Raw genomic sequence first — 27,679 nt, forward strand, 5'->3', positions numbered from 1 at the left:
TTTGTGTTTTGGGGTGCTTAGGGATTCTGTTTTTGTGTATTTGACTATCCATTAATGCTAATTTTTTTTTTTTTTTTAAATAGATTCACCCAGCTTTTTGAATTTTGAACTTTCCATTCCAAGTTTTAAGATATATTTATTAAGTTACTTTGCCCATTTTCGGTTAAAGTATTTATATGGCAGAAATTTATTGAAATTTAGGAAATTCTTACTTAACATGACTGTCTTATTTGATAAAGAGAATGCACAAACCTTCAAACGAAATTAAGTAAATTTACAGAACAAATATATATATTTAAAGGATTTCAATATCATAATACGAAAGTTGAGCTACTGACAATAGTAGAGACTGCTAGGACTGTGCAGACGACAAAAGCCTGTCACTTTCAGTGCCAATTGATTCAAGGTTAAGTTTGGATTTCAAATATAAATCATTTATCAAATACTTAGTATTTTGTGCGTGTTAAAAGCATTATGAATATTTAATTAGACAGTTGGCTCACAAGTTCATTGACCCAGAAGAAGGTAAAGTGGATGAAAGTTTTAAACTTCTATCAACAAGAATGGATCGTGTTTATAAAGCAGTGGCAGATGCTGAAGTAGAAAAAGTAAAAGAAGTCCTTCCACCTCATTATAGATATCTCGAGGACGTAAGTGAAATTGTTATACATTACCATCCTTAAAGCAGCACGCCTCCAGATTCACGCTAATTTTTCATGAAAATTTTTAAAATGTATTTTAATGTATAATATTATGAAATAACCAAAAGGAAACAATTTACAACCCACGTAAATTATCAAAAAGTGGTCAAAATATGCATAAATAGCTCTTACTGTGTTAGTAACGCAGTAGAAATATAGTTGTAAATACTAAAAAATCAGTCATTTACCGCACATAACATGTAAAATATTACTTGAATCTTGAATCATTTTACTTTTCCTAAAATCTTAGTACAAATGTCTTAAGTTTGATTTTATTGAAATTCTTTGACTCATCTGGAGGCATGCAGCTTTAATATCTTAAATGGACTTGCCCATCATTAAATCTTGATAAAACCATTCATCAATTTTAGGGGAAATTTTAAAATACATATCGACAGAATTGCCAGTATCAGATCATATTCAAATGGCACTGTTAGAATAGGTAAAATCTATTGCTGACAGTAAAAACCCTTCTACCTGTTGTCCTGCCAAGTTCTTTGCATATTTCCATGGAGTGGGGTGGTTAGGGGAAGCTATCCAGGTGGTTTATGGAAGGTCAGAGGTTCTACTTTGATGCAAACTTATACCAGAATTAATGCATGGATGGGCACCTGAGGTCTTCCTCCGCCAGTAAACCTAATAATAAAATATATATTGGAAATGTTATTTATAACATACATGTATTATGTCTTTCAGGATCTAACATGTCTTTTGATGACTAAAATGATGTTGGTATATGTTTCAGGAAAATTTCAAAGTAAAGAAAATACGAAGACTGTCACAGCCCATTGTCTCACCGTCTACAAGGTTTGCTTATTATTTATATGTCCTATCCCTCTGTAGACACAAGAAAATGTATTTTTTATTGAGTACTTCTGCAGTTTTTATTTTATTTTAAAACCATTTGGGGTCCTGGTTGTCTAGTCAAGTGTGAACAATTTTCTGAAAACCACTGTTGATTTGAAGGTAGCTTTTGAAACTACAAATTTATTGGATCAAGTGGTGGTGTTGGTAGTTTTCAGTCCAGATCATGGCAGTAAGCCACATTGAATTTACAAGAGCTTAGTTCAACCATCGCATCTGTCCCGGGCAGGCTATTAAGTGGTTTGCCAGTATTATTTGCCTCCATTTTTGCAAGGAACTGAAACTTCTGTAAATGCCAAAGCAGAGGTACAGTAGGAATGACCGTAGAAAAGATTTCATGATCAATCACAAGGAAAGTGGCATGCACCGTCAGGGAATCGAACCTGGGTCGCCCAATTAATAGTCCAACCCTGTACCTTAAGCAAACTGGACGGCTTTTATTGAATGAAGACAAGAGTTTAGGAATTTTGTATGTATCCACCAACATTAGCCAGTGTTCCTCTACAAGTTATATGAGTAGCAAAGCCTAGTGAAGCCCTACTCCTATATGAATCATAGTCTTAGGGTAAAAATTTGACCTTGTTAAAATGTGACCAATTGACTTCTGCTTAGAAAAATTTGGAGTGTTTCTCGCTATAGATTTCAGATGAGCGATGTAAGGCCATCATGACCCTCTCGTTTAATGATTTATCTAATTTGTTGCTTACTTTGCAGAATGTTAAATAGTGCTTTAGATGAGAAGAAAGCTGTATTAAAACCTATCCCACCATCACTAGAGAGGCAGTCAACACTGAATGGAATAAAGGAAGGTTAGTCAATCTAAACATATACCTGGTGACATACATGTTTATTCATTTCAGGGTGTACTTTTCTGGATTTTGTTTACATTATGGAACAAGTGTGTTAGTGGATCTTATCTAGAATCATTTATAAAATTTCATTCTACTGAGAAAAAATGAGCCACGTCACTACAAAACCAACATAAAGGGTTTGCGACCAGCATAGAGAAACTGATAGCGAACAGCATGGATCCTGAACAGACTGCGCAGATGCGCAGGCTGGTCTGGATCCATCCATGCTGGTCCATTATGTTGATTTTGTCGTGACGCGGCTCAAATAATTCTACTGGGAAAATTTCATTATACCAAGAGGTCTTAACATTTTGTGTGCTAGAAGAAATATCAGGTCTAGGACACATGTACCAAGTTAAATCAATGCACACATTGTTACTTTAGTGCAGAGGAAGGTAGTCTAGTACTGGTGTAACTCTCCAGGAACGATGTTTAGGAAACTAAACGCCTATATGACTGAAATACTGTTGGGAAAAGGCGTAAAATGAAACAAACAAACAAACAAAAACCTTAGTGCGCTAATGGGTTAACTTCTTATATAATTTTATAGGAATTAACCCATTACTGAACTAAGGTGACAACATCTTGACCATCTAAAAAGACCCTTTACTGTCGATTACACTAACTTAGAATGTAGTATTTTACATTGATATATCCAGTAATGGTAAGGTTACAGATAAGTACAAGGTAGGACAAAGGGAGATAATAATAATCACTTGTTAGGAATAAATATTTTTTAACATGCTTTGTAAACTTTATTTTCAGTGCCAGTGAATCCAGTTATAATAGATCCAAAAACCAAGAAGTTACACGCCATCAATCCATTGAAATATTTCCCTTTTATGTCACAACAATTTGTGAGTATAATGATTATTTTATATTTTAATCAACAATAACATTTTTTTTAAGCATTAAACACCTGACAGAAGCATATAGCCAATAATTAAAAATTGATGTCAAGTGGTGATTACCTGCCAAGTTAATAATCTTACCAAAGTTTCATGCATAGCTAATAAAGTAGGATTTACGAAAAGATTTTACTTTATGAGATATACTGCTATTACAATATACATATATTATATTATTACAGCAATAGATATATCTTTTGATCTTTGTGTATTCATATTTATTTTTCAAAATTCATACATGTATTTATTCAAATTATGTCAAAACATTGTATACGCAAATTATTGTATAAAACATTAATAGCTATTTTATTTTATCACAATATTACAATGTACTTGTACCTCTTTTGTGACCCTGTAAAAATGGTTTAGCCATGCATATATTTCAAAACTTTCAATCATCTAGACAAGTTTGATTGGGTAGTTATTTTTTCCGAAGGAAACTTTAATTATGTTATATTGTAAATTTACCATTTCAGTTAAAAGATCAGTATGAAAAATTTAAACAATATGACATAAATGGTGACGGAACACTAGACTTAAAAGAGGTACTAACTTCTTTTCTTTATATAATTTATTTATCCTGTTAGTACATTTTGATCAAATTTTATTCAATTCTACATGTGACAAAATTGACAATAATGACATGCCCTCACCATAAACATAAAATAGGATACTTTTATTCTACTTCTTAGGAGTGACATGGTGTTTTATGTGTAGACTCTAAATGAAAGTGGCATTTTATGTTTTGGATTTCTCAAATAATAGTAATAACATTTTATTTTTTGGCAAAATTTAATAATAGTACTAATTAGTATAAAAACATGTTTTTTTGTTTATTTGAAAGTAGTTTTTACAAAATTGTTACTGTATGTTATGTATGTCATGGAAAAACCGTGTAATTGGCATTATATATTCTGGCTAAATGAAACAGTTTTGTTTATTTAAAAGTAGTTCTAACTTAACAAAATTATAACTGTATGTTACATGTTATGGGCATACTGCGGAATGGGCATTTTATAGTTTAGCTAAATGAATCTGCTACTGATATACTAACTGTTCTATAATTGTATTTTGATGTAGATGATAGAGATAGTAAAGGAGTTAGGATTTGACTTTAACGTTCATCAGCTACAGGAAGCTATGGAAGAGGTTGACCGTGACGGCAATCATTGTATTGACTTCTTCGAATACATGCTCATCATCGATAACATCTACCGGAAAAGAGGTAACTTTAACTTTACTGACATCCTGAAAACACTGTTGCTTCTGTTGTTTAATCACATATATGTGTCAATTTTGTGACTCCGTAAAAATGGTTGTGCATATATTTTGATGTGATGTCATTTGCGTTATACAAACATAGTGTAAATGTTAGCATTACACTACAGACAAGTCATTGAAAAAATATTCTGTAAACACTCTTTAATTTGGACATGTGATAAATAGAATATTATATTCGTGTAAGTTCAATACTGAATTTATTGAACTCATTGACTAATTTAATAACATTATGCTCGCCAGAGGCTTGCATAATATAACTATTTAACTCATTCAATACAGTATTGAACTTAAACTCATTCAATATCCTCTATATAGGACTATCTGATGATGATTATTAACCCTTTACCACATATATACGCGAAACAACGCACTTTCGACCCCCCCCCCCTTTTTTTAGGCCTCAAATAGTAAAAAAATGTCCTATTTTGGCCCGCAACATAAGTTTTCGTTTGAGAAATGTTGCTAAAAAAATTGAGCACTTTTTCGGCGCCGCCCCCCATCCAAAAGATACATCAGGGGGTTGCCAGAAGGGGGATGTGCCCCCTTCTGTTAGGGGGGTTTGCAGGGGGGCGGAGTCCCCCTCATCGCCAAGAAAATTTTGGACTTGTGAGAGGCTAAAAATGACCCCAGGTCGATCATAATGTAACGTTTAACAAACGCTGAAAAGCCTTTGACTCTATCTCAATCCCTTGAGCAGTTACAGCACTTTGAAATAAATTTTGATGGAAAAAATCGAGGCAAAATAGTGATTTTTGGCAATTTTGAGATGTCCCCTCGTTGCCATGGTAACAGGAAATTTAAGACTGAGCATGTCGTTACAAAGGCAATGGTCCAGTCAACATTGGTGCCAAGTTTGATTAGTATTGAAGCATTTTTCATAGTTTCATAGCAGTTTGAACTTGTAACAGGAGGCTTTTCAGTGAAAACGGCCATTTTTCACAATATGCTCATGGGGGAAAGGGTTAACTAAAAAAATTATAAATCTTACAAAACAACAATTTTTCACCAAAATTAGGTGAAAGACCACATGTGAACATGGAAAAACTAGTTTTTAGGTGATTCCAAAGTTTTTCATCATTTTTTGTTAACCCTTTACCACATATATACGCGAAACAACGCACTTTCGACCCCCCCCCCTTTTTTTAGGCCTCAAATAGTAAAAAAATGTCCTATTTTGGCCCGCAACATAAGTTTTCCTTTGAGAAATGTTGCTAAAAAAATTGAGCACTTTTTCGGCGCCGCCCCCCATCCAAAAGATACATCAGGGGGTTGCCAGAAGGGGGATGTGCCCCCTTCTGTTAGGGGGGTTTGCAGGGGGGCGGAGTCCCCCTCATCGCCAAGAAAATTTTGGACTTGTGAGAGGCTAAAAATGACCCCAGGTCGATCATAATGTAACGTTTAACAAACGCTGAAAAGCCTTTGACTCTATCTCAATCCCTTGAGCAGTTACAGCACTTTGAAATAAATTTTGATGGAAAAAATCGAGGCAAAATAGTGATTTTTGGCAATTTTGAGATGTCCCCTCGTTGCCATGGTAACAGGAAATTTAAGACTGAGCATGTCGTTACAAAGGCAATGGTCCAGTCAACATTGGTGCCAAGTTTGATTAGTATTGAAGCATTTTTCATAGTTTCATAGCAGTTTGAACTTGTAACAGGAGGCTTTTCAGTGAAAACGGCCATTTTTTCACAATATGCTCATGGGGGAAAGGGTTAACTAAAAAAATTATAAATCTTACAAAACAACAATTTTTCACCAAAATTAGGTGAAAGACCACATGTGAACATGGAAAAACTAGTTTTTAGGTGATTCCAAAGTTTTTCATCATTTTTTGTTAACCCTTTACCACATATATACGCGAAACAACGCACTTTCGACCCCCCCCCCTTTTTTTAGGCCTCAAATAGTAAAAAAATGTCCTATTTTGGCCCGCAACATAAGTTTTCGTTTGAGAAATGTTGCTAAAAAAATTGAGCACTTTTTCGGCGCCGCCCCCCATCCAAAAGATACATCAGGGGGTTGCCAGAAGGGGGATGTGCCCCCTTCTGTTAGGGGTGTTTGAAGGGGGGCGGAGTCCCCCTCATCGCCAAGAAAATTTTGGACTTGTGAGAGGCTAAAAATGACCCCAGGTCGATCATAATGTAACGTTTAACAAACGCTGAAAAGCCTTTGACTCTATCTCAATCCCTTGAGCAGTTACAGCACTTTGAAATAAATTTTGATGGAAAAAATCGAGGCAAAATAGTGATTTTTGGCAATTTTGAGATGTCCCCTCGTTGCCATGGTAACAGGAAATTTAAGACTGAGCATGTCGTTACAAAGGCAATGGTCCAGTCAACATTGGTGCCAAGTTTGATTAGTATTGAAGCATTTTTCATAGTTTCATAGCAGTTTGAACTTGTAACAGGAGGCTTTTCAGTGAAAACGGCCATTTTTCACAATATGCTCATGGGGGAAAGGGTTAACTAAAAAAATTATAAATCTTACAAAACAACAATTTTTCACCAAAATTAGGTGAAAGACCACATGTGAACATGGAAAAACTAGTTTTTAGGTGATTCTAAAGTTTTTCATCATTTTTTGTTAACCCTTTACCACATATATACGCGAAACAACGCACTTTCGACCCCCCCCTTTTTTTAGGCCTCAAATAGTAAAAAAATGTCCTATTTGGGCCCCCAACATAAGTTTTCGTTTGAGAAATGTTGCTAAAAAAATTGAGCACTTTTTCGGCGCCGCCCCCCATCCAAAAGATACATCAGGGGGTTGCCAGAAGGGGGATGTGCCCCCTTCTGTTAGGGGGGTTTGAAGGGGGGCGGAGTCCCCCTCATCGCCAAGAAAATTTTGGACTTGTGAGAGGCTAAAAATGACCCCAGGTCGATCATAATGTAACGTTTAACAAACGCTGAAAAGCCTTTGACTCTATCTCAATCCCTTGAGCAGTTACAGCACTTTGAAATAAATTTTGATGGAAAAAATCGAGGCAAAATAGTGATTTTTGGCAATTTTGAGATGTCCCCTCGTTGCCATGGTAACAGGAAATTTAAGACTGAGCATGTCGTTACAAAGGCAATGGTCCAGTCAACATTGGTGCCAAGTTTGATTAGTATTGAAGCATTTTTCATAGTTTCATAGCAGTTTGAACTTGTAACAGGAGGCTTTTCAGTGAAAACGGCCATTTTTCACAATATGCTCATGGGGGAAAGGGTTAACTAAAAAAATTATAAATCTTACAAAACAACAATTTTTCACCAAAATTAGGTGAAAGACCACATGTGAACATGGAAAAACTAGTTTTTAGGTGATTCCAAAGTTTTTCATCATTTTTTGTTAACCCTTTACCACATATATACGCGAAACAACGCACTTTCGACCCCCCCCCCTTTTTTTAGGCCTCAAATAGTAAAAAAATGTCCTATTTTGGCCCGCAACATAAGTTTTCGTTTGAGAAATGTTGCTAAAAAAATTGAGCACTTTTTCGGCGCCGCCCCCCATCCAAAAGATACATCAGGGGGTTGCCATAAGGGGGATGTGCCCCCTTCTGTTAGGGGGGTTTGCAGGGGGGCGGAGTCCCCCTCATCGCCAAGAAAATTTTGGACTTGTGAGAGGCTAAAAATGACCCCAGGTCGATCATAATGTAACGTTTAACAAACGCTGAAAAGCCTTTGACTCTATCTCAATCCCTTGAGCAGTTACAGCACTTTGAAATAAATTTTGATGGAAAAAATCGAGGCAAAATAGTGATTTTTGGCAATTTTGAGATGTCCCCTCGTTGCCATGGTAACAGGAAATTTAAGACTGAGCATGTCGTTACAAAGGCAATGGTCCAGTCAACATTGGTGCCAAGTTTGATTAGTATTGAAGCATTTTTCATAGTTTCATAGCAGTTTGAACTTGTAACAGGAGGCTTTTCAGTGAAAACGGCCATTTTTCACAATATGCTCATGGGGGAAAGGGTTAACTAAAAAAATTATAAATCTTACAAAACAACAATTTTTCACCAAAATTAGGTGAAAGACCACATGTGAACATGGAAAAACTAGTTTTTAGGTGATTCCAAAGTTTTTCATCATTTTTTGTTAACCCTTTACCACATATATACGCGAAACAACGCACTTTCGACCCCCCCCCCCTTTTTTTAGGCCTCAAATAGTAAAAAAATGTCCTATTTTGGCCCGCAACATAAGTTTTCGTTTGAGAAATGTTGCTAAAAAAATTGAGCACTTTTTCGGCGCCGCCCCCCATCCAAAAGATACATCAGGGGGTTGCCAGAAGGGGGATGTGCCCCCTTCTGTTAGGGGTGTTTGAAGGGGGGCGGAGTCCCCCTCATCGCCAAGAAAATTTTGGACTTGTGAGAGGCTAAAAATGACCCCAGGTCGATCATAATGTAACGTTTAACAAACGCTGAAAAGCCTTTGACTCTATCTCAATCCCTTGAGCAGTTACAGCACTTTGAAATAAATTTTGATGGAAAAAATCGAGGCAAAATAGTGATTTTTGGCAATTTTGAGATGTCCCCTCGTTGCCATGGTAACAGGAAATTTAAGACTGAGCATGTCGTTACAAAGGCAATGGTCCAGTCAACATTGGTGCCAAGTTTGATTAGTATTGAAGCATTTTTCATAGTTTTCATAGCAGTTTGAACTTGTAACACAGGAGGCTTTTCAGTGAAAACGGCCATTTTTCACAATATGCTCATGGGGGAAAGGGTTAACTAATATATAGTAATATCATGCAGTAAAATCAAACATTTCTGCATTTTTGGAATCAGTTTCTCACGTGAAAAAAAAAAGAAAGTGCATATTTTTGAAGTTTCACTCATGATAATCCAAATTGTTAAGCATTTACTTTGAATGAACCATGAACATTTTTTATCCACTGTAAATGCTAAACTTAGGTTCAACATTAATATCTGACATTTACATTGTTTACCTTCTAAGTGCTTTGTGTACAGGAAGTAAATATGGCAAACCATCAGCAACAGGAATGTCTGTACATATGTGTCCTTTTCTATAACATATGGCACAAGTTATGATTTGTAAGGAAAATTTTTCTAACACAATATTTGGCCAATATAATAGGGCAAAAGCATTGTTAATTCTGATATGTTTGACACATTGTTTTATACTCAATCTAAAAAGCCTATGCTCTTAAACTGTGATACTTGTATTGTAGATTCGAATTTATTAGCATACTTGTGCCACTTTAGCCGATTCCGTAAAAATGGTATTACACGGTTGTGTTTTCCTGACAATTATTTAAAATAACTTAAAAAAAAAAAAAAAAAAAAAAAAAAAAAAAAAAAAAAAAAAAAAAAAAAAAAAAATAATTTGTTGTTACTTTTTTGCTTTATTCAAAATTTGTGGAAAATAGATTCGCAACTTGATACCTAAATACCATGTTGTCAATAAACATAAAAATATTACATCAAAATGTCTATAGTAATTAATATACCTTACTTGGAATGATATTTGTCAGTTTATAGATATCAGTTCATGTTGACCCATGCTAATGTTGAAATTTAATTGGTTTATTCAAAGTTACATTCCAGATGAATGAAAACTCAAGTCAGTCTGGATAAATCACTCTGTGATTATATTACATAGCATTTCAACACTTGACCACATATAAACTGTTGCTTTTCTTAATAGCTTTCGACATTTAAGTCTTCTTCAGAAAATTATTGATAATTGATGTTTATAAAAGCAACATTTCTAAACACTTGACCATAAAAAAAATAACAAAACTGTGCAAATTGGTGCTTACTATGAATTGTATTTGATTAGCCTTTTTGCAGTCAGAACTGTAATTCTTTAACTTATTTAGTATATTCCCCTTGAACATTTCTTATGAATTACAGAGTATATCCAAAATGTTGTGCTCACTTTAATTTTACAGTCAAAACCTGTGTTAAAAAACCACCTTTGAATATAGATAACCCTGCAAATTAAAGGCCACATTTTGATAACCCTTCACTTAATAAAATGTGATAATGTAACCTCCGTATTATGTCCACTTATCTATAAAGATCATTATTTGAGCAGCGTCATGACAAAAACCAACATAATGGGTTGCGACCAGCATGGATCCAGACCAGCCTGCGCATCCGCGCAGTCTGATCAGGATCCATGCTGTTCGCTTACCAACTCAATTACAAGTAGAGAAACTGATAGCGAACAGCATGGATCCCTGATCAACTGCGCAGGCTGGTCTGGATCCATGCTGGTCGCAAACCCATTATGTTGGTTTTGCTTGTGACGCGGGCTCATTTGTCTCCCCCCCTGGCTGGTCTTTCTTCACAGGTTGGACAATTTGACAGCTTTTTTATCATTCCTTACATTTTTTTGTGCTAAAGGTAATATTCATAGATCATTTACATCATTTATTTATATTATACATGAAATTGTTCATATTTACATGAAATTGTTCATATTTAAATTGAAATTGTTCATATTTACATAAAATTGTTTTATATTTATATTGAAATTGTTTCATATTTACATGAAATTGTTCATATTTTACATGAAACTTGTTCATCATTTACATGAAACTTGTGCCTTGTTTGAAGAATCTGTCTATATCAACCACTGTGATATCTAGTTTTTTGTCGAATACAATTTTTTAATGAACTAATTGTTTGTTGTGTTTGTAAATTTCAACAAAACCAAAACTTATAAAACAGGAAAGGAGATTATTTAACATGTTCAATGTTTTGTACATGTAGTTGTTATTCTTCAAAAACAGTCACTGTACTATGGTAGAATTATATCTTTTTAAGAAATGATTTTTTTTACAGAGATTACATAGTATGAATACATAGATACTGTGTCAGTTGGCATTATTTTGATTTCTTTGATAACAATAACATAACACGATAGGCCCATGACCCTTCACCAGAGAGGGTTTAAATCCTGTCCTGGAGTTTTGATTGTTTCATGTGAGGAAGCTTTACAGCAAGCTTACAAAAGGTTGGTTGTTGTACTTGGGTGCCTACTCTTTGTCTGAATTAATGCAGGAAGAGACACTGAAAGTCTTGTTCACCAAGAAAGCTGGAGAAGTTGCCATTTGACTTCTACAGTGTTGGTTTGACTGAAAATCCAACAAAACAAATAAGGCATGCTTGTTGGATGGGTCCAACATGGAAGATATTTATGTCTTGAATTTCTTTTTTTGGTCAAGTTCCATACGTCACATCCAGGCAGTAAAGGTCATATGGTGACTATCAAATTTAAATGGTGGAGGGATACCTCAGTCTTTGAACTCTAACCTTAGTTTAAGCTAGACTGAAAACTTTCTCTATAGCAAAATTCGAAGTCTGTGGCTGGATTCAAACAGACAGCAATAAAGAAAGTTATTCAAAGCCAACAACCTTAATCACATGGACACAGGGGACTGTTGTGTGTTCAAAACCTATCTAAAGTCTAGATAATGAAATTTGAAATTGTAAAAATGCCTTTGGATAAGTTCATTTCACTGCAATAGTGCTCACTTGCAGAATAATTCATAGGCCAACAGCATGAATGTTTCTACTTACTCCTTTATTTCTATTATGGTATTTTTTGTCCAAGATGACATTAAAATATAATATTAGATGTGACATAAAACTATATATGATAATCAAGGTATTGAAGTATTTGCTAATAAGTGGAGAAAATGTAAAGGCGGCTGGAAAGCTCCGTCAGTAGAGCCTCGGAATGATATTCCCGGGTTCAAGTCCCAATCAGGCAACACATATTCTCACAGTCACCCTGTGACATGATAAAAGAAGTACACAACATGTCTTTACAAAACATTTTATTTATTCTCAGCTGACATTTATTCTACTTTAAAATGAAGCAAAATATTCAAATACAACAGTTAATTTATTACCTCCCTTTAATAATTTCTTCTCTAGATCAATATATAACCGTCAATTATCAGTCATTTGAATGGTACAAATAGATTCTCTTTTTAACTTTCAGTTTGAAATGCCAGAAATATATCTATTGCTCAAGGGTTGTATTGATCAAGTTGGTTTTTTTCCTGTACCTGTTTACCTGTTAAAAGTAACTAATCAAGGGAAGTAACTGATGACTGCAAATAATTTTGCCAAAAAAAATGGAAGACAAATGGTGTTGTTATGGCAACGGTTGCCATTATAAAATCAACTCCGTACACATTTGATTACACATATGTCTAGCATAATACTACAACCACTTTGAATATTAAAGTGATATTTTTAGGAATCTTAAAACTAAATTAATGAAATTGTTTCTATACAAAAACAAAAACAAATTTACCCACAGAAATGTATTCATATTAATACAATGCAGATGAGAAAATGTATGGATTTTGTTTTTATATATAATTAAAGAGTTCTTTCCATACTTTGAAGAATAATTTATTAATATGTGATGTTTTAAAACTTAAACTAGGACAAAAATTGAGGCCTAAATTTTAGGACAATCAAGTTTTTCAAGAATTGCAAAAGTTTATCAAGAGGCGTTTAACAGAACATCAAAGCTTTTTATATAAAACACTCATTTACACACACTCACAGTCTTCTAAACGATTCATATAACCATGTGTAGCAAAATTATGTACATATCAGGCACATGTGTTTGCATAGAAAATGAAGGCACTGTTAACATAATAAGATTAATCCAACGTTATAGTAAATATTTCTTGGAAATAAGAATGTAGCGATACTTCAATGTTAAAATATTCTATTTTTGATTTTTGTCTCAACATTGTATTCCTCCCAAAGAGGAAGTCTGTGTCTGTGCTTGATTCATGTAGTAAATAAGACTGTCTTGATTGGAAATGATTGAATAATAACAATGTTTCTAATATTTTGACCAGCTCTTAACGGGTGTGTACCGAATTAATACTACTTTGGTTACAAAGGTTGTCTTTGGGAGGAATACGGTACCTTCTTCCATGAATAATGTTGTAAAGAATTGTATGATTAATTTCAAAAGTCTGTATAGAAAAGTCATGCAAAGAAAAGCTCGACGCTATGCCAGTTTTGTACATGGGTTTTGTACATATCGGGCAGTATTGACTAGAAGACACTCAACCATGGTTCAACTTTCAAGCATAATGCATAAAGCATCATTTTGGTAATAGCACCATATGAAATCAGTATATAAAAAATGCTAACTATACACATGTATTTTTCAAATAAAGTCTATAATACAATGAAACACATACAGAACAAAAAAAAATACAGTATATCCCTTAAAATAAAGAGATAAATACTTGAATCACAATGGAAGATGTAAATTAAACATACATGACTGAATTCTCAAATTAAACTAATGAAAATGTCTATGAAAGAGTACAAAATTATCAAATTCTCTTTTCTCTCAGAAGCTTTACACAAATTTTCAAGCCTTTATGGTAATATGAATATGGTTGTAGAGACGCTTTACCTAGAAAATCTCATACACACTTGAACAACGACTTATTCTCATTCTAAGATTTCCCGCTTTAAAGAGTTTCTGCTAAAAGGAGTTCTAATTGAGCGTTACTATTATAGTCGCTAGCCAGTGTAACTCGTTGACGTGGAGTAATAGTTGCACGATCCACGTCCGTGACATTCTATCAGAGGAGTGGCAACGGAAATCTTCGAGACAGGAACCAACCGATGCGAGATCGGTACCAGCTCCATCCCCACCAGCACCGGTTCCCTGCAAGAAAGAATCAATTACAAATAAATGAAACAAACAAATATATGAAATAAAAATCTAAATGATATCAAATGATAGAGAAAAGGAACAAAATGTATGTTAAACAATCAGAACTCATTATTTCTAGCGACGGTTAATGTTTAAAAAATCAATAATTAAATCTTAAAAGTAAAATATATAACAAAATTTTTTAAATCATTTAAGATTATCTAAATTTACAAATTTTCTTTTGAATTATATAATACTTATAGAAGATTATTTGTGTATCTTAGACTGTATTAATTCATTGAACAATTTTTTTTTTTTAACATATATAACATAACATATATTTTATTAGTCTTAAGCACATTAACAGCTCATCGACATTTACATACAATATGACAGTTGTACATATAAGGCACATGTGTGTTTGCATAGAAAATGAAGGCACTGTTAACATAATAAGATTAATTCACCTTTATAGTAAATAATTCTTAGAAATAAGAATGTAGCGATACTTCAATGTTAAAATATTCTATTTGATTTTTGTCTCAACATTGTATTCCTGCCAAAGAGGAAGTCTGTGTCTGTATGACAATGTTTCAACCATTCAGGCAGTCAAGAAAATATCAACAAGTAAATATATTATACCATGAGGAAACTGTATCCAATCCAGAGACCAGTCCATCCAATAGGACAGTCTGGAATTCTCATTGTCTGACTGTGTACAGCTATTATCTGAAAAAGAGTTAGAAATAATGAAAATCACTTAGAATCAGTCTGGCATTCTCATTGTCTGACTGTGTATAGCTATTATCTGGAAACACAGCAAGTAATAATGAAAATCACTTAGAACAAGTCTGGAACTTTTATTGACTGTGTTCATTTGTGTTTTTTTTAAGGATTATTTATAGCACCTCTATCAAGTCTGTAATTTCCAATCTTTTGAATGTAATCCTGAGCTTTTCCTTTTTGATGATTACAATGGGCAATTTCTATGGTTCCTAACACTATATTAGTATTTTTAAGGCATTTTTTTATATGATCAGTGACATTTATAAGAAAAAATTCCAAAATACTTTGATCAAACTGTTAACCTATCAATTAATGTCAAATGTTTTTACCTCGGACGGAGCTTCACAGACCACACATCTGCTGATATACGGCTCAATCTGAGCGCCCTCTACAGGGTCCATCATGGCCGTCATTGGCTCGGGCGTGGACAACCAGTAGCTGTAATCACCCCGCCATGCCACATTACAAACGTTGTTGATGTTACAGAACATGAATGGCATAGTGCTAAACTTACGCAGACAACTTCCGGGCTGACCTAGAAAAACAAAAATAAACAAATTTGTATCAAAATTCATTACCTTTTCCATTTTTAAATCCCTTCATAAATTACTTAAGGATCTGGTCATCTTAAAGCACAGAGTTTGATGCTAAAACAATATTAAAATATAACAAGTAATAATATTAAAATATAACAAGTAATAATATTAAAATATAACAAGTAATAATGTGAATATGAAAGATGATTTAAATTTTATGAAAGACAAAAATTATTCTAACATACTTCTAGCAGTTTATAACAGTCAATCAATGATTGGGTAAAGCTATCAAGCATAATTATAATTGCATTATTTATACGCTGATTGAGCTTTTGATGTATAAATGTTTCAAAAACAAAAACCTTTATAAAAGTGAAGTCAAGTCTTAGTAACAACTGGTAATATCTAAACACAAAAATTGCCTCTTAATTTTTCCAATAAAAGTAATAATATTATAAATAGTTTTAAACATCTTATTTTTTTTAATTCTCATTTTCATCTGACATTCTTTTTTGGTGGCTCATTAAAAGAAAACAACAATTTTCAGGATTATAATTACTAACAAATTCATCATAAGTAGGTATGTTAAGATGGTAGCTATTTAGGAGAATAATGGAGTATGATTATCACATGCAAATATAATACTATAAGGGAGGTCATGCTCTTTGTTATAAAAATTATAATATATAATATTGACTCTTAAGTCAAATCAGCTAGTGAAAAGGAAGAAAAAAGGTAAGTTTTACTCTAAGTAATATTTATCTCTACGGAACAAACCATCAAGGTCTCTGACTTTGAAGCACTTGCAGCCCGCACCCCTCCACACACACACACACTGCTATGGGTTCAAATCCCACCAGGAAGTTTGGGAAGAGGCTATCCAGCTAGCTTACAGAAGGTAAATGATGTAACGTCAAAATATTTGCACAGCTAAGCAATACCATTTTTCCAGTCGCAGAAGCGGCTAGGGTATGTGATAAATTCTGATATAAAATGTTTCACTTTTAATTAAATTATGACGAAATTTCTTCTTTCATGATAAAAACATACCCACTTAAACCCTGCTCTGCCAACCCCACCCCAAAATAAAATCTAAACAATACCTATAAAACCATTCAATGATTAAAAATGTTTTGTTTTAAATGAAAGAATGAAATGTAATTAACACAGTACATATAACACATGTATGATCACTGACATCTTTCACGAATATACCTAATTCCTGACCATGAGTCTTTCCGTTACCCTGAACATAGGCAAGAGAATAGCCGTCCCACATCCTGACTGTCCCCTGTGGACATCTCGGCTGGTAACGATTCTGACTATGTCTGTAAACACAGCATACAGTAATATATTGTGTACAAATATTGCACACGTGTAATACTACATAGTGTAAAAATATTGCATGCAAGTCTTACACAACGTGTTATGTTAGAATTATTGCATTCATAATTACACTGATCATGCCTTTATTACACACTATGCATTACAATGTCAAGACATTATTACTACATGTAATTGGATTGTAACATTGGAATATTTTCTTTCTTAATCCTAACAATATATCCAAAACATTAGCCCTGGAGAAGCTCCACAGTCTCTCTTAACCTACCAGATAGCACATAATTTAATGTTACAAGTTGCAGAAAATCATCAAAATCAACAATCCAGTAATATATTGTGATATTGTGATACCACTAATCAAAGTTCTAGAATATTTCTTGCAACAAATTGTGAAACTAAATACAGCTTTTCTACCAGCTGTGATGTTTTTGAAAAGACCTTTAAAACTTATTAATGGTAGTAAAATTAAAACTACACTTGGATGTTTACACCAAAGTTCTTCTTATATAAAGACCTATATGCAATGTTCAATAAAGTTTCAGCTAGAATATTCAGATGTCTGAGTACAGAATTGATCTGCCCTGTTTTATACAGCCAGCAATGGTAAAAATTGAATAAAACTAGACCTATCACTGAAGGTGATAAATACCCCCACCAGCAACTTTTTGAAAAATAAGTAGTCTGAAGAAAAATTTCAACACAAACTATCAACTGTGTACAAAGAAATATTTCAATTAATTGTAATCCCAACTGGGGTCTCCAAATAAGCTTGCTTTTCACAAAGTTTGATTACAATATCTCATTCCTAACTCTAGTTATTGTCCGGAAACCATTTTTCTATTTTAAGGAATGGTGACCTTGACCTTGACCCCAGAGGGTCCAAATGCAATACAACCCGGTCTTCATATAAGCTTGCTATACACCAAGTTTGATAACAATATCTATTCCTAACTCTAGTTATTGTCCGGAAACCATTTTTCTATTTTTAGTAACGGTGACCTTGACCTTGACCCCCAGGGGGTCCAAAAACAATACAAACCCAGGTCTTCATATAAGCTTGCTATACACCAAGTTTGATTACAATATCTCATTCCTAACTCAAGTTATTGTCCAGAAACCATTTTTCTATTTTTAGTAACGGTGACCTTGACCTTGACCCCAGGGGGTCCAAATGCAATACCAACCCAGGTCTTCATATAAGCTTGCTATACACCAAGTTTGATAACAATATCTCATTCCTAACTCTAGTTATTGTCCGGAAACCATTTTTCTATTTTTAGAAACAGTGACCTTGACCTTGACCCCAGGGGGTCCAAATACACAATAACAACCCAGGTCTTCATATAAGCTTGCTATACACCAAGTTTGATTACAATATCTCATTCCTAACTCAAGTAATTGTCCGGAAACCATTTTTCTATTTTTAGTAACCATGACCTTGACCTTGACCCCAGGGGGCCTAAATGCAATACCAACCCAGGTCTTCATATAAGCTTGCTATACGCAAAGTTTGATAACAATATCTCATTCCTAACTCTAGTTATTGTCCGGAAACCATTTTTCTATTTTTAATAACGGTGACCTTGACCCCAGGGGGTCCAAAAGCAATACCAACCGGAGTTTCCACATAAGGTTGCTATATACCAAGTTTGATTACAATACCTCATTCCAAACTCTAGTTATCGTCCGGAAACCATGATGTGGACCGACCGACGGACCGACCGACCGACCGACCAACCGTCCGACCGACCGACAAGCTGACTCCTATATACCCCCCCTAAACTTCGTTTGTGGGGGTATAATAAAATTGTTTGGATAAAAAAGAAACTAATGAGGGACAGGTACACACACTGATGTTATATTCTTCACTTACATCAGAAGAACATATTCTGTGTATTCTGGAGCAGTTATATCAATCAAACAGCCATGCCTATAAATCAAACAGAACATCAGCACACATCATGCAAAAAGTACATTTATGCCAGCATGCAGGTGATATGACTAAATCATTATCATGTCTCCCACCAGAATGACCTTTGAGTTTGTATTATAAATATCTATATCTAAATTAATGACTTATTTTGAGTCATGACTTTTACCTAGATCCTGAGAATGTGCTCGCTGGTTGCCTACAACGTAAGAGAGAGAATATCCATCCCACACCTTGGCGGTACCCGAGGGACAATCGGGTAGGTATGTCTGCTGGCTATGTCTGTAAAAGTATCGGTACAATGTATCACGTGATCAAACCTGTAAACGGCCGTCTATAAATAGTGCCATTGTAATCTTAGTTTCCATGTTTGTTTTTTACTTTTATACAAGCTAAAAGTCAGTAATTCAGATATACATTCTGCACAGAAGTTTCACTGTTTGTCCAAAACTTGTCTTACTTCTTAAAAAAATTGTTGAAAACTTGCCTTACTTCTTAAAAAACCCTGTCTACTTTACCAAATGAAATAAAATCTTAAAATGTTTTGAAGTGTTAAACCCCATTTATTTTCAATGAGCAAACTATTAACCTATTTTTCTCCATATAAACCCCTCAAAATGTCATAGAATAATCTTCTTTTTAATTTTATTGTTTTCTTTAAGTGAAACAAACCTTATGGCTTAAAGTTTTGTCAATTTGCAAAATTCATGACTATCTCATAAATCATATTATTAGTTACTTTAAAAGTTTTAAAAAAAATTCTGGAAGAAACCCACCTCATACTGGTAATTTATAAAATATTCAAATATCTATTCAATGAAACAATGACGAATTACAAGTATTGAAAATGATTTGAGCTGCGTGACAACAAAACCAACATAATGGGTTTGCGACCAGCATGGATCCAGACCAGCCTGCGCTTCCGTGCATTCTGATCAGGATCCATGCTGTTTGCTTACAAACTCTATTTCAAGTAGGGACACTGATAGCAAACAGCATGGATCCTGATCAGACTGCGCAAACCCATTATGTTGGTTTTGACATGACACAGCTCATTTTTATGATCAAAATGAGAGCATTTCAATAGCAAAAGCACTTCAAAAATAGACATAACCTTTACACATTAAACATATAATACAGCAAATCAAAATCCAAAATTTACTTCAGCCTGACTGCCAAATATAGACAACACAATTATACATAACTTTAAACTGCCAAATCTTCACATAAAAAGGTTTCCATTTAAACATCAAATATTTCATATAAAAAGCTTTTCATTTGAAAATAAAAAGTTTCATATCAAAAGCTTTCCATTTAACATCAAAAGCTTTCCATTTTGACATCAAAATTTTCATATCATATGATTTCAATTTCAACATCAAAAGTTTAACCTCAAAAGCTTTCCAATTAACTAAAAAGCTTTTCATTTTAACATCAAAAGTTTCACATCCAATGCTTTCAATTTTGACAACAAAAGTTTCACAGCAAAAGCTTTTTATTAGACTATTAAAAGTTTCATGTCAAAAGCTTTTCATTTTAATGTAAAAAAAGTTTCATATCAAAAGCTTTCCATTTCAACATCAAAAGCCTTCAATGTAACATCAAACTCAAAAGCCTTCAATGTAATATCAAAAGCCTTCTATTTTTAACATCCAAAGTTTCACATCAAAAGCTTTCCATTTTGAAATCAACAGCCTTCTATTTTGAAATCAACAGCCTTCTATTTTGAAATCAACAGCCTTCTTTTTTTACATCAAAGTTATACTGGAGCAGTTTTATCATTGTTTTCTATAAGCCGCGTCACGACAAACCAACATATTGCATTTGCGACCAGCATGGATCCAGACCAGCCTGCGCTACCGCGCATTCTGATCAGGATCCATGCTGTTCGCTTACAAACCCTATAACAAGTAGGGAAACTGATAGCGAACAGCATGGATCCTGATCAGACAGCACGGATGTGCAGGCTGGTCTGGATCCATGCTGGTCGCAAACCCATTATGTTGGTTTTGTCGTGACGCAGCTCAATATCCTTTTTCAATTTGTTACAAAAAGATCATTTTGCATTCATTTTATAGAAGCTTTCAGCAACAATAAACAAGATTAATGTCATGCTGTAATCTGATGTCAAGGCAACAAAATATCAACAAATTACCACTTTTTTCTTATCTTATACCAACATTTAAAAGACACAACCTGAAAAATTCTTTTCTTAACCATTACTTTAACATTCACAAACTTTCAAGTGATCAAAGGGTATCACATATACACACAAAAAGTGCAACACACTTATGTATTTTGAATAGTCAATTCTATAATAAAAATATTTTTCAAGTAAATACTGTTGAATCATAAAAGACTGGAACAACATTCGGTGTTAACATAATTTATTATGTTACATTGTGTAGGAAGCTATAAGCTTATAGTCCAATCCTGGAACCAACCAGTACTGAGCAATGAATGTTAAGTTTTCTTGCTCAATGAAACAACGGCTTGTCCTAACGGGTTTCAAAGCACACGGCTAGAGATCATTTAATTTAATTTAGATTGTATGAGAACAATCATGTTTGTGGTGGAAATTTTTACATACATTACAGGTTGTACTATGTACACAACTGGTTGTACATGAAAAAGAATTTATGTTATAGTAGTGAAACATTTGATTATAAAAAAATGAAGAAAAAATAATCAACTCAGTTATTTGTCCTTTGTTTCAATAAGTACAATTAAAGTCATCAAAAGAAAAATTACCTTGCAAAGAAAAGGCCTGGACCGCCAGTGGCGGCACCATCCAAACCTGGCAGACCTGCATTACCAGGTGGGCCGGTATTACCATTACGTCCTTGTAACCCAGGAAAACCGTCGTCACCTTGTTCTCCCTTTACCCCTTTAGGTCCGTCCTCCCCTTGGAAACCACGGACACCCTTCTCGCCTAGTATACCATCTAGACCAGGTAAACCTACATGGGGAAATATATCAGATAGATAAATATCAGAAATATGACACCCAAACTTTTACTCTTAACTCGCTGCAACAGAAAGTGATTTAGCCTTGCCACCAGGATTGCACCAGGCTCAATTCCACAAACCGGTCCCAACCGGAGCAATCTTTCCCAAGCCTCAATTTAGTTGGTAGTTTAATTTTTTGTATTTCAAAAATGAAATCTCAAGAACTTCTAATGGGTTGCTCTACTTTTAAAGGGATACAAATCCATAACATAAATTCAACAGTTTATTGGTTAAAAACATCAACCTGTAAAACTTTTATAGAGTGGAGAATTTAATTTGACATTTATTTCTGAAATGAAAAATGTCCACTTAATAGACAGGTTCTTATGTAGACCAGAATTATTGTTACATAAACAGACAAATTGTATTGTTCTACAAATAGACAAGATCAATAGTTGTTATATGGAATTAAACAAATGGGAGTTTTTCCAAGCTTATTCTGAAGTGCAAACTTTTACTGTTATAGATTCACAAAGGGCTACCTTGCACAAACAATTAGTCAACCTTTTGCTCTTATTTTGTTGGTACCCAAAGATTAGCTCGGAAATTAAACAAGAGGGCCATGATGGCCCTGAGGTCGCTCACCTGTATATAGCCCCCGTCCCCCGCCCCCGGCCCAATTTTTACCCAAGGGCTTTTATTTGTTTATTTGAACAGACTTGGTAGACACCCATAAGAAGATGTTTCATGCAAAACATCTAAGTTCTAGCTCATTGGGTTTTTTAAAAGAAGATTTTTTAAGTTTTTACTATACACATATAGTTAAAAACAATGACATCCCTCTGGCAGGGCCAGTTTTGACCCCTGGGCTTTTATTTGAACAAACTTTGTAGATATTTACTTAAAGATGTTTCATGCTTAATATCTAAACTCTAGTTATTTGGGTTTTTTCAAAGAAGATTTTTAAGTTTTTGCTATGTATATAAGGAAAATCAATGACCCCCTGGGCGGGGCCAGTTTTGACCCAAGGGCTTTTATTTGAACATACTTGGTAGACACCCATTAGAACATGTCTCATGCTAAATATCTTAGCTCTTGCTCTTTGGGTTCTTTAAAAGAAGATTTTTTAAGTTTTTACTATATGCATATAGGGAAAATCAATGACCCCCTGGGGCGGGGCCAATTTTGACCCCAGGGCTTTTATTTGAACAAACTTGGTAGACACTCACTAGAAGATGTTTCATGCCAAATATCTAAGCTCTAGCTCTTATGGTTCTTTAAAAGAAGATTTTTTAAGTTTTTACTATATGCATATAGGGAAAATCAATGACCCCCCGGGGCAGGGCCAATTTTGACCCCAGGGCTTTTATTTGAACAAACTTGGTAGACATTCACTAGAAGATGTTTCATGCCAAATATCTAAGCTCTAGCACTTACGGTTCTTTAAAAGAAGATTTTTTAAGTTTTTACTATATGCATATAGGGAAAATCAATGACCCCCGGGGCGGGGCCAATTTTGACCCCAGGGCTTTTATTTGAACAAACTTGGTAGACATTCACTAGAAGATGTTTCATGCCAAATATCTTAGCTCTCGCTCTTTGGGTTCTTTAAAAGAAGATTTTTTAAGTTTTTACTTTATGCATATAGGGAAAATCAATGACCCCCTGGGGTGGGGCCAATTTGGACCCCAGGGCTTTTATTTGAACAAACTTGGTAGACATTCACTAGAAGATGTTTCATGCCAAATATCTAAGCTCTAGCTCTTTACAGTTCTTTAAAAGAAGATTTTTAAGTTTTTACTATATGCATATAGGAAAAATCAATGACCCCCTGGGGAAGGGCCAATTTTGACCCAGGGCTTTTATTTGAACAAACTTGGTAGACATTCACTAGAAAATGTTTCATGCCAAATATCTAAGCTCTAGCTCTTCTGGTTCTTTAAAAGGAGATTTTTTAAGTTTTTACTATATGCATATAGGGAAAATCAATTATACCCCTAGGGCGGGGCCAATTTTGACCCCAGGGCTTTTATTTGAACAAACTTGGTAGACATTCACTAGAAGATGTTTCATGCCAAATATCTTAGCTCTAGCTTATTGGGTTCTTTAAAAGAAGATTTTTAAGTTTTTACTATATGCATATAGGGAAAATCAATGACCCCCTGGGGCGGGGCCAATTTTGACCCCAGGGCTTTTATTTGAACAAACTTGGTAGACATTCACTAGAAGATGTTTCATGCCAAATATCTAAGCTCTAGCTCTTACAGTTCTTTGAAAGAAGATTTTTTAAGTTTTTACTATATGCATATAGGGAAAATCAATTACCCCCCAGGGCGGGGCCAATTTTGACCCCAGGGCTTTTATTTGAACAAACTTGGTAGACACTCACTAGAAGATGTTCCATGCCAAATATCTTAGCTCTAGCTCTTACAGTTCTTTAAAAGAAGATTTTTTAAGTTTTTACTATATGCATATAGGGAAAATCAATGACCCCCCGGGGCGGGGCCAATTTTGACCCCAGGGCTTTTATTTGAACAAACTTGGTAGACACTCATTAGAAGATGTTTCATGCCAAATATCTAAGCTCTAGCTCTTAGGGTTGTTTAAAAGAAGATATTTAAAGATTTTTCTTTCGGTTGCCATGGCAACCAGAGTTCTGCATGGAATTAAATTCTTTGAACAATTTTTAAAGGTGACCACCAAAGGAACATTCCTGTGAAGTTTGGATGAAATTGGCTCAGTGGTTTATGAGGAGATGTCATTTAAAGCAAAAGTTTACGGACGGACGACGGACGGACGGATGCCGGACGAAAAGCGATCACAAAAGCTCACCCTGTCACTTTGTGACAGGTGAGCTAAAAATATACTGAATTTCGAGAGTAAATCTTTTGTTTCATAAAATGACAAGATTTATTGTTCTATTAATAGAATTGATTGATTGTTTTATAAATACACTACATTTATTTATTTTTCTTAAATAAGTGAGATATGAAAAACACATGGTTGATGTCGGAATGGAGAAGTGAGAAAGTGTATCGATTTATCCTGCTTTTGTCTAGTTTAATCATGTTTTTAGATAATTTAAATGGTTTCATTATTACTTTTTTTTCCCGATAAAACAGTGTTTAATTATTTTTTCTTAGCCGCTAAATATGCGACGTCATTATAGGCTAACCATGTGACATACTGGAGCTAGATAAGTTTATTCGGCAAGGCTTTATCCAGCTGATAGCAGTAGAGGAATAAATTAGCCGCGTCAGGACAAAACCAACATAATGGGTTTGCGACCAGCATGGATCCAGACCAGCCTGCGCATCTGCGCAGTCTGATCAGGACCCATGATGCTCGCTTACAAACCCTTAACAAGTAGAAAAACTGACAGCAAACAGCATGAATCCTGATCAGACTACGCGGATGCGCAGGCTGGTCTGGATCCATGCTGGTAGCAAACCCATTATGTTGGTTTTGTTGTGACACGGCTCAAATATTGTTTCTAGAAATAAATAGAATTTATTGCTGTACTGCTGTATATTTATATAAATAGACTGCATTTATTACTCATGAAGCTTACCAGGTTGTCCCTTGATGCCGTCTAATCCAGGATATCCCTGCCTACCACGTTCACCTTTCTGTCCGAAGTGAATCTGCCTAATTTCTCCAAGAAACGGATCACCAGGGGCTCCTTTCATACCTGTCCAACATACGTAAAACAAAACACTCAATATATGATAAACAAGCAATTATCATAGTATTGCAAGCAATGCATAAGTCCCCTACCGGCTAGAACCCCAGCAACATTCTAATGGGCCATTGGCCATTCAATTTTACCAGTGAATGAATGACATGAATGAACTTAAATCTTTTGAGTTCTAAGTTTGTCTATATCATAGTAATGTGTTAAGTTTCCCTGCCTAGTAAGGAAATTATGTTTATACAACCTTGTCATATTATTACGACGTGGGATTTTAAAGTAAATCCTATAAGAAATGAAGATCTTGGAGTAAAAAATACCAATTTCTCAAGTTCAAGGGGGACATAATTCTGAAAATAGTCTTGCTAGAGTATTTAACCTTCTCAAAAATGTTGAGTGATAATAAGAAGCATATATAATATTATGAAGTTTGAAGTAGATACATTAGGAAATAAAGAAGTTATTTACAAAAGACAACATTTTTTTTCTCATAATAATTCTAAGTTCAAGGGAGGTAATACTGATAATTTTTGTGCTAGAGTTGTAAACCTTGTCACATATGATGTGGTTGATGACCAGAAACTTATATTTAAAGTTTGAAGTAAACACCTTAAGAAATAAAGAACTTATAGTGAAAAAGCTGAAAAATTTAAATCAGAAATCTTGAAATTCAGACTATTTGTTGCCATAGCAACCAGAATTTTCAACATAGGAAGAAAAGAAAAAGATGTGCATAATCTCCAGACTGCCATCTACCCATATTTCAAGATTCATAAAAATATTTTCAGTACTTTTTGAGTTATCACTGGATCCAGTTTATGTGTTAAATTTGCCATATTTTCAGACTATTTGTTGCCATAGCAACCAGAATTTTCAACATAGGGACAAAAGAAAAAGACGTGCATAATCTCCATACTGCCATCTATCCATATATCAAGTTTCATAAAAATATTTTTAGTACTTTTTGCGTTATCGCGGGATCCAGTTTTGTGGACGGACAGACTGACAGACGGACAGACAGACGGACGGAGGGTAAACCTAAAGTCCCCTCCGGTTAAACCGGTAGGGGACAAATAATGTCATTATAAATATTACACACAAAAGACACTGTGATGATGGCATGTCACACAACAGTTTATATTTACAAGCAGGTCAAGTTGAATAGCTGAAAAAACTCCAGAATATTTGCAGTCACAAGCGGTTTTGAAAATTTTTAGCTATCATGGACCGAAAAAGCAAACTCCACCATGTCACCAGTGTCCATGTATTTAACTGAATAGTTTATTTCTGTGTGTCATTTTCTGGTTGAAATATTGCCTTTAATATCAATATGATTACAGCATAGTCTGCCATCTTTGACCTAAAATCACTTCTCTATCATCCAAAGTCCCGCCATTACCTTAAAGCTCTGCCATGGGTCCTTAAAGATGCTATCTATAGTTACTGAATTTTTCACAAAGGCAAAGAAGGAAATTTTAAACCAATGAACAGAATTTTCCTAATCTTTGCATGATGTAAGAGATTTATATGAATCATAACTGAAAAAGATTTTTGAGAAAAAAAAAACAAAAAAAAACATTTTAGTGAATATTAATTGAAATACAAAAAAAAAAAAAAAATAGATAAATAAAATAAATAAAAACAACCCAAAAACGGGGGTCACAGTCCTTATTTTTGAGATAAATGCCAAAGAAAGCGAATTTTGCTTGTTTAAGGCCAGTCTCATACATAAATAACCTTCTCAGATAATAAAAATGTATTGATTGTTCTATATAATACCACCATTACAAGCATGTATTATTATATAAGATACTGACCTCTAGAGCCATTGTCTCCTCTTAAACCGTAGAATCCATCCAAGCCATCGTTTCCCCTCATACCTTGCAGACCAGGTAACCCTGGTAACCCATCTTCACCACGTTCTCCCTCAACTCCGGGGAACCCTGCCAAGCCACGATCACCCTGAAATATATACATTAATAATATACTTTTTAATTTATACACAAATACTTTTATATTATATCATATGTACAGGATATTGAATGAGAGTAGGTTTAATACTAAATTTATTGAACGAGTTGAATAAAATCATATCATGCGAACCTCTGGCGAGCATAATGTTTTTTTATTCAACTAGGTCAATAAATTTAGTATTGAATCTACACGAAGATAATATTCTA

At 34.4% G+C, this 27,679-nt stretch overlaps 1 protein-coding gene and 1 pseudogene across 1 annotated transcript; one reads left to right on the forward strand and one right to left on the reverse strand.

Annotated features, from left to right (window-relative positions):
• Positions 1 to 490: 490 nt before the first annotated feature.
• Positions 491 to 12,364, forward strand: LOC132717258 (EF-hand domain-containing protein D1-like; the record flags this gene model as incomplete). The annotated part of the gene is made up of 7 exons (XM_060700692.1): positions 491 to 650; positions 1,447 to 1,508; positions 2,280 to 2,374; positions 3,182 to 3,273; positions 3,801 to 3,869; positions 4,405 to 4,549; positions 12,228 to 12,364. Coding segments are annotated over 7 exons (760 nt in total), but the record flags the coding sequence as incomplete, so codon positions are not given.
• A 1,621-nt stretch (positions 12,365 to 13,985) lies between these two features.
• Positions 13,986 to 27,679, reverse strand: part of LOC132717259 (collagen alpha-2(IV) chain-like) — a 50,360-nt pseudogene continuing 36,666 nt past the window's right edge.

Source organism: Ruditapes philippinarum, unplaced genomic scaffold, assembly GCF_026571515.1.
Source record: "Ruditapes philippinarum isolate M1 unplaced genomic scaffold, ASM2657151v2 ctg949_1_1_1_1, whole genome shotgun sequence".
Taxonomy (NCBI): Eukaryota; Metazoa; Mollusca; class Bivalvia; order Venerida; family Veneridae; genus Ruditapes; species Ruditapes philippinarum.